We start from the raw sequence: 8500 nt of genomic DNA, 5'->3' as shown, positions 1-8500 counted from the left end.
GGGTTGCAGGTATAAACTTGCCCAGAATAGGAACAGTCAATTGACTCGAAAGTTGTTTTGACCATGGATAAGGATAGAAGCAGAGCCAGATTATAGTGAATGGGTAAAATAGGTGAAAAGTGAAAAAATAGAGAGATAAATTATATACTGTCTGCGTGTTAGATTAAATGTGGCTACAAATTCATTCCTATTTCTTCCATTGAAAAGTAGAGTTTAATTTGCTTCTCAATGATTCTGGACTGGCATCAGTAGCTTCCTTGACCAGAAGAATGCTCTGGGACTTGCAGTGCTATGTCCTAAGAAGATTTGTAACCTCTGCCTGAGCCTCCTGGAACATATGCTGTGAAGGAGCCTAATTAGCCAGTCCAAATAGAGTGTTCTTAGGCAAATTATTAAACTCCTTAGCCTCAATTTCCTTATTTGCATAATGATAAGTACTTCATAATTACTAGTTGCTGCTTTATCATTAGTGCCCACTTAATCAATAATGAACTGAATTAAGTAGCATAAATGGAGATACAATTTGGCTTATTTTCCTCCTTATGAAGAATTATTTTGTAGGATTTTAACACTATAATAATGTTAGTAGTAACTATTTGTAATCATCATTTAGCCCATTTTACAGATATGGCAAGTAAAAATTGAAAAGAGAGCAATACATTAATCATGCTAGACCCGGTTTAGACTTTAGACTAAATGCTAGATCCTTTGCTCAGCTAATGCACCATATTAAACAACTAAATCACTAGTCAACTAAAATATCTGTAATCAGAATTCTTAAAGGAAATACACCTAGTGTTCTATGCTTTTTGTGATAATGTGGAAACATTCAGTGGTGATATTTTCATGGGGTTACTTTGCCACTTCAGCAGGGCCTTTCAGAAGTTACAAATAGCTGTGCTCTAATATCGTCCCCAGAAATACCACCTCTGAAAGTGATGGAATTAAATTACTACTTTAATCTAGTAACTGTTATAACCCCAAAGAGAGAATTTCAGGAAAAAACCACCCTCAGATTAAGTATTTGTAGGAATGCCATCTTAAAGAAGAACTTGTGGGTATAACATAGCCACTAATTTTTATCTGACTTGCATCTTTCAAATGAGAAAATAAAAAACAAAACAAAATAAACAACAGGGGCACTTGTTGGGGTGAGCACTGGATGTTATATGCAAGCGATGAATCACTACATTCTACTCCTGAAATCATTATTACACTCCATGTTAACTAATTTGGATTTAAATTAAACAACCAAACAAACAAGAAAACAGGGGCAATCAAGACATCAAGACCCCTTGACTCATATAGCAGTTTACTTCCAAATAGCACTTGCCAGTTTCCATAACCTCTCTCCCCACAGTTTTCCTCTGTAGCCCAGTAAGCTTGTGTTTTCAGGCATGAGGAGAAAGGAGTCTCCTTTTGACTCTGATTTCCTGAGAAGCTCCTCCCCAACAGGTTTGCAGATAGTAAAAGGAACATTCTCCGAGCTTCTAGAAATTTGACTGCTGGTTGTATTTTCCCACCAGCTGGGATGGGTGGTCTGATAAAAGGTCAGTGACAGCCCAACTTTTCATTCTTGGGGACTTAGTGATGGCAAAATCCTGTCCTTGCTGGAATATGTTGCCAGAGTCACTTTTCACTCTCCCTCCCCTCTCCCCCCCCCTCCCCCCCCCCCCCCCCCCCCCCGCCCTTCTCAGAGAAGAGACTTCTCTGGGTCTGGACTACTGGAGACCCCATTCTTGAAGGTCTTTTGTCAAAAGACCGTGTACATATGACTGTATACGATATGTTGTGCCAAGTTGTTTGCTGAGTAGACACCAGCCTTCGATGTTAGTACACTGGAAATGAGAATAATTGAGTGATCTGGCATGGAGAGTATTATGAAATCCAGACCACTAGAAAACTAAACATTTGGAAGCATTATAATTTTCACTGAGAGTATCAAAAACACTAACAAGTTATAGAAGTAATGAAAGTTCATTTTCATTCTCTTGAGTTAAAATTCCATGATGTTCTCTGCTTGCTTTTACTAAACGGAACAGGGGATGGCAATGTGTCTTAAAATTGAACTTAAAAAAAAAACCCAAATCAATCTTTGGATGGTTCCTTTTATTCTAATTCTACTGAAAACAACAACAAATATCCAACCTCTCCCCAGAAATATAAGAAAGAGAGGGAACTACTGCAGTGTCCAATGACGTGAGTAACTCAAACTTATACTGAAACTATGCATACGTATCTACCATACCTTCTTGAATTCTCTTCACCTTAAATCCCCACACCCCCGAAACCAAGGGTGAGGAAAGAGTTACCTGTGTGCTAAAAGTCAGCATCCATATCAGGGCATGATGCTCATGGTGACAGGTGGCTACATTATTTTCTGAACTCAGCCCTTCTCCTCTCCCTCTATGGAATTATTTCCATTCTTTTAAGCCTCATGGCTGGACAAGTGCAAGAAAAATCATATCAGAAACAAGGGAAAACCTTTCTGAGTAGAGTATAATTGCCAGGCTCTAGCAAGGAGTCCAGATGATTATACTATATGCAACCACACCCTTAGCAATTTTAAACAAAAGTACAAATTAGAGGGTGAAGCAATTATCTCTTTTCTCTGTGAACAGTTACTTTAGAGGTTTTAAGGCTATTTCTTTTTTATCTCTCTCCATGGTAAACTTGTGAGAATTATCTCAATGATTGTCTCAACCTCATTTTCCACTTAGTTGTTCTGTTTTTTTTATCTCAATTGTTGCTAAAGGATATTTAAAGTGATGAACACTAAAAATGCATGTGCACCACACACACACACACACACACACACACACACACACGATGATAAATAAAATCAAAAAGGCTGGGAAAGACAGAAGCCAATTGCAGTCTTCTTCACTTTACTGTAGTTTGTGTCAGTTTTCTTTTTTTTTTTCTTCTTTAAATGTTTATTTACTTATATTTGAGAGAGGGAGAGGGAGCTCAAGCAGGAGAGGGGTAGCGGGAGGGGGACACAAAATCTGAAGCAAAGGAGCAAAGGCTCAGAGCTGTCAAAGCAGAGCCTGACGTGGGGCTCGAACTGATGAACTGTGAAATCATGGCCTGAGCCAAAGTCAGCTGCTTAACGGTCTGAGCCACCCAGGTGTCCCATAAGTTTTCTTATTCCAGAACTTAACAATAGAAAAAAGATCAGATCAATACTTTTAAATATTCTATTGACAATATTAACATATTAATGTATCAAGATATTTTCAGGCAAGTAGATAAAGTAAATATGATCTGATTCATGATTTCTAAGGTTTTCTAGGTGTTAAAATGATGTAATGTTGTTCACTCTTGTCACTTAAACAAGTAGTCTTGTCCTGAACAACAACTTTCCCTCCATACACACACAATTTGACATTAGGTGGCACAGTCTTAATATAAAGGAAACATTGTATTTGGTGGCCTCCCTTAAAATCTAATTAAAATAGAAATGTTCTCTTCACTTGTGACATCAACAGGCCCTAAATTTTGTCTATGAGATGGTAAACATTCAAATGTATCTACAAAGCCAACTATTTTGGTACTTTCACACCCCGCACCCATTAAAAGATCTCATGTCAGTGACTGCTAATTCCATTAGGGGTGTTTTGTGTTGTTGTTGTTTTAAACATGAACAAAAATATTTCATTTAAACCATTTTATTTATGGTGGAATTTCCAAAATTTCATATATCTTGAAACTATCCACAAAGTACTATTTTGTGCTTACATTAGAAAGAAGCATTCCTTATAAGAAAAGATCAAAATATATACCATTAGGCAGTATCATTATGTTTTTATTTAATACAATATCACCAAAGGGTTAATAAGAAAAACAAAAGTTAAATATATTTAAAGTTTCCTGTAACTGATTTCCAGATGTTCTAATGTTTTAAAGAAAAAAAAATAAAGATCTAACAGCAGACATAATATTTTGATAAGCAATATTTATAAAAAATATAAGTTAAGCATTGCAACAAGCTACCTTCAATGAATTGCCCCCTATCAGAAAAAATATTATTGGAACTATATCTCTAAAGCAAAGAAGGTGGTAAAGTAGAAGGAGGAGGAAAAGGAGGAAGAGAAAGATAAAGGAAATAAAGTATGAATTGCAATGGTGATTTTTTTTTAGTTAAATACACTTTCTTATAAAGTGGCAAAATAATATTTACAAATTTACAACTGCGAGGAAATCTTTATATACAAGTTGTCTTGCTTTTGACCTTTTTGGGCTTCCTTCCTCCTGTATAGTAGGCCCTCCTCATAGGACTGATCTAGACTACATTTTCAGTTCATAGCACATGATAAATGAGCCTGGAACTAGAGGCCCCCGGAGTTGCAGGCTGTGAATCCGTGCTGGCAACTAGGGAGGGAGAGGCTGGGTCCTGGAGAAGCACTCCAGGTTGCTCTGAGTTGGCGATTCGATCCACTATGCTGGATAAACAATCCAAGCTGGATAAGGTGCTTTTATCTGTGGCGTATACTAAGGATACAAGGAGAAAACCATTAAAAAAAAATCCCAAATAGAGACACTTGCTTACATAGCCCCTTAAACTATAGGTCAGCAACTTTGACACCCAGAGGTCAGGTGGTCATAGAAAGCCTGATGGAGAAATTTGCAATAAATATCTAACAATTCATGGAGATGAACATAGGGAGTGGAGAAGCCTCCCAGTTAAATTTCAAGCAAAAGTGCACATGTGTGTGAATCTGTTAGAGGGATTTTGGACAAAAGAGAAGTATCTAATTTGCTGCACCAAAACCTCCCCATGAGAACCATCCCTTCTATTCCTTCCCCAGCACAGCCTGGAAGACCAGACTCTGCTTTGACAGGCTGAATTGTGACATTGAACTGTTTTTTTGTTTGTCTGTTTTTTTGTTTGTGTTTTTTTTTAACTCATCTTAAGTCCCACTTCTTACCATTTGGTACATCAGGACAATAGATGTTGTCAAAACTGCTGCTCTTTCTGGACCAGACAGGGCTGTTGCACTCGGGCTATAATGCAAAACACAAAGGAAGTTTGTTTTCAGGTCTTGGCAAAAGATGCTCTGAGTTAGAGTGAGGTTGTTCTTGACCACCAGCTCTTCAAACTGACCACTCTCAACCACCTTCATTGCCTGGATTCAGGAGCCAAATTGTAAGGGTGCTGAGGTCAATCCCCGTGCTTGAAGAAGAGGAGAGCAGCAGCAAAGGGAAGAGGGAGGGGGTGGAATTCAGCAGCAATGTGCATTGGGTTAACCATGCAAAATGGATTGGAGTAGAAGGAAGCCACACTAATTCAGGGAGAGAACACTTTCCCAGGGCAAAAACACATTAAAACCTGGCAGCAATGGCACAAACGCCCTCTGAAAAGAATGCATCAACATCCCTTTCCAGCCAGGCCTCAGCAGAGCAGGGGCTGGGGCCATGTGGGCATTTCTCTCCATTTCATCATTTAGTTACAACCTCTGGGGCAGTGGGAACTTCAGACAATTGCCTTTAGATATTTGTGTATGGTGGGTTCTACATGTGGCATAGTTTATAAAAAAGAAACTGAGCAATGGGGAAGACAGGTTATTGATCATCTGCAACCACCCATCTCATATGACAACCCTTCCCTACAATGTTCACCTAGAACCTGGGAGGAAGTCCAACTAAAATCCTGTTCAACAGCTGTTTCCGGCATCTTTCTAAATGGGGCACCTCTCTTCTGGCTTCCCCACCCCTATCCACCAATAACCATTGAATATTTGGTGGCCTCACCTGGTTTAAAGGAGACGTAAGAATTTTTGGAAAAGACTGGGCTGACCAGTGCTATCTCTTACCATGCCGTCAGAGCAATTGGAGGTGGGGCTGGTGGGCTCAGAGCAACTCTGACCCGGCAGGCTGTAGTAGTTCTCCACCTGCTCCCTCAGCAGCTCCTGCAGGCTCTCGATGTAGCGGATGGCATTCCTGAGGATCTCCACCTTGGGCAGCCTCTGGTTGGGGTTGGTCGTGGTGCACCTCTTAAGCGTCTCGAAAGCCTGGTTGACCTTCTTCAGGCGTCTCCTCTCGCGCATGGTGGCAGCCTTCCGCCGATCCATGGTGGTAGACTTTCTCTTGCATGCTTTGCAAGCCCACATGAGGCAGTGGCCGGCCTGGTGGTGGCCTGTAGGTGCTCGCACGTGCTCGTCCTCGTCTGAGCCTTGCAGCTCTGGTTTATGCGCCCCGAAGGCAGCCCCTCGGGGCTCAAACTCATCCCCGAACTCGCCCTCGGGGGACGGGATGCAGGAGCCATCATAGAAGTACTCGGAAGGTGAGAACTGGCAGCCATCCATCACCTCCATCCTCCGCGGTGAAGCAAGCAGCGAGAGAGACCGGGGAGAACCGTGAGGCTGGCGCCGAGGCGGGCCTGCAAATCCCCGGCGGAGCTCCCTGGTCGGTTTCTCTGGTAATTAACAAGGGCAAACGCCTGGCGGCCTGGGTCGGATGTGCTGGGGTTGGGGCTCTTTATATATTCTTGGGGGAGGGAGGCCGGCCCCAGTGGCCAGGCAGTATTAGCATATCCCACCACAACCCCCGCAGGGGCTGTCTGGGCAAACCTCCGCCTTTTCTCTAGAGACAATTTGCTGTTTACAGCCCCTTTTGACGCTAATGGTTTTACTGCATTTCTGCCGGGGAGGGGGTGAGGGGGATCGCTCCCCAACCGGCTCACTCGCACTCTCTAGACTACCGAAACCAAGGGATCACTTAAACAGTGTCACTGAATTGCTCCCACATAAAAAAAAAAAAAAAAAAAATCAATAAATAAAACTCCCCACTGTCAGCGGACCTCAAGAGCCGAGCTGCCTTCCCAAACTTGGACCTGAGGAATTACCTTATTTTTAGGTGTTTGTTTCTACATGAACTTTCATTATCTCGGGAATTTCTTCAGTGTGTGGATTGAATAACGGGTGCTAAAAACTTGAAGCGACACTTTCAATCATGGAGTGAGTCTAGATTTTTAAAAATCTGCTCTGATCAGATGGTCACTTTATAGGCTCTATGTTATTGAAGGGTGGGCAGGGAGGTTCCTTTTTTCCAAGACAGGGCTCTACATGTCTGTTCATCTGAAAGGAGGTGGGCTCAAGGGCCAGGTGCCCAGGAACAGTCTTCCCTTCCTTCCCCCTTCTGCACGTGTTTACTGAGCGCCTCATCCTTCCTACCAGGCCTTTGCTAGACCCTGAGCCAGCCAAAGATCCACATTGACTATACTTCTGTGATTTGTATTCGAAGAAAGTGCGTTTTGGACGGCGACCTCTCTTTCCAGGGGCGCGCGTTTCCTTCCTCCTCTTTCTGCTCCGCTCTGCCATTTCCACAGACTAAACAGCCAAGCTGGGCTTTGGGGTCGCTAATTTTCTGCTTTCAGGAGAACTAACACCGTTACAGATGCATCCCAGCTGCCGGCACAGCAATCCTTCTCCGCCCGTGTAAAATTTCCAGTTCAGACCTTGAGCAACTTCATACACTTGGGCGACAAAAGCCTTCCAAAAAAGCAATCGCAGCGGGGGCTTTGGAACTTTGGTGGGTAGAAGAAGACAGGGGAGGGCTGCCATTTAGGTGAGAATGAATCTATTTATTAATCAGCTGTTCCCATTGCCCCTCCACCCTTAACCAACTTCCAGATGCCTTGGAGTAGGGGCAGAAGGCGACGGTGCTGTTTATGTACAAGAAAAACCATCACTTAAGGTCTTAGTGGTCTTAAGTAGTCTGCAGTTTTGGGCCAAGGCTTGCAGCCCCATTGAAATAGGAGGGACTGTTCTCATCTCCATGTTCAGCCATCCAGTCCAGTAAGTGTGGTGGCACCAAAGTGATGGGGAGGGGTGCTTTCTTCTATTACTTTTAAATAACATTATTTTCCTCAAGCAACCCTGGCTGGCTAATCCCATATCTTCAGGGATCAGAGAAGTGCTTTTTCTGGGTGAGGTCTGCTCTCCAAAGTGAAGTCTCTGAAAAATACGGGCAGTAGAGTGACAGTCACTAAGGTTAGCTTCATGGTGCAGGGCTCTGCCCCCTTTCCCACGTTCATTCAACCATAAGAGAGACACCACCCTACCCCTACTCCCCCCTGAAAATCAAGGTCCCTTTCACACCAATCACACCAATGGGCTGCTTAATTGTCTGGCCAGTGGAAAATCCATCTGCAACTTATTTAGCACTATTAACAAGTGTATGCCTTTGAAATGAGTCAGGTACCAAAGGCTGTACTAGATGAAAGAGTTAAGTTCCTAAAGGACTGAAGACCATCCACACCGGTGGAAACATTGGAATGCATACACATTGCTACCTCTGAAATACAGTAGTGGGGAGATAACCTCACCCAGGAATTCTCAGCCAAATCACAGAGGTTCTGGACAGCAGCAATACTGGCACTTTCTTTGGCTATGTGGTACCGACGTTATGTGCAGATTTGGGCACAAATCAACTTGCACCTCAGGGTTTAAGTGGAAGATCTCCCACCTGTCAGGTGATTTCTTCACACCACGCATGT

General features: G+C 42.6%; 1 protein-coding gene across 1 annotated transcript; it reads right to left on the bottom strand.

The window, feature by feature from the left end:
- Positions 1-3655: 3655 nt before the first annotated feature.
- MYF5 (myogenic factor 5) lies at positions 3656-6712 on the bottom strand. Its single transcript, XM_045463033.1, has 3 exons — positions 5817-6712; positions 4932-5007; positions 3656-4494 (listed from the first exon to the last, which is right to left on the bottom strand). The coding sequence occupies exons 1-3, from the start codon at positions 6315-6317 to the stop codon at positions 4304-4306; spliced, it is 768 nt and encodes a 255-aa protein (XP_045318989.1). The 5' UTR covers positions 6318-6712; the 3' UTR covers positions 3656-4303.
- Between the last annotated feature and the right edge of the window lie 1788 nt (positions 6713-8500).

The sequence above is a fragment of the Leopardus geoffroyi genome, chromosome B4 (genome assembly GCF_018350155.1).
Source record: "Leopardus geoffroyi isolate Oge1 chromosome B4, O.geoffroyi_Oge1_pat1.0, whole genome shotgun sequence".
Taxonomy (NCBI): Eukaryota; Metazoa; Chordata; class Mammalia; order Carnivora; family Felidae; genus Leopardus; species Leopardus geoffroyi.
The sequence above is the reverse complement of the archived record's forward strand: the minus strand, read 5'-3'. Positions and strand labels throughout refer to the sequence as shown.

What these genes read in the sequence shown, in the direction of transcription:
- MYF5 (XM_045463033.1), bottom strand. Translation starts at nt 6,317, where the DNA reads ATGGAGGTGATGGATGGCTGCCAGTTCTCACCTTCCGAGTACTTCTAT. An exon ending in CCAATTGCTCTGACGGCATG is followed by an intron (nt 5,008 to 5,816) that starts GTAAGAGATAGC and finishes TTTGCATTATAG; the next exon opens with CCCGAGTGCAACAGCCCTGT. An exon ending in TTGTCCTGATGTACCAAATG is followed by an intron (nt 4,495 to 4,931) that starts GTAAGAAGTGGG and finishes TTGTATCCTTAG; the next exon opens with TATACGCCACAGATAAAAGC.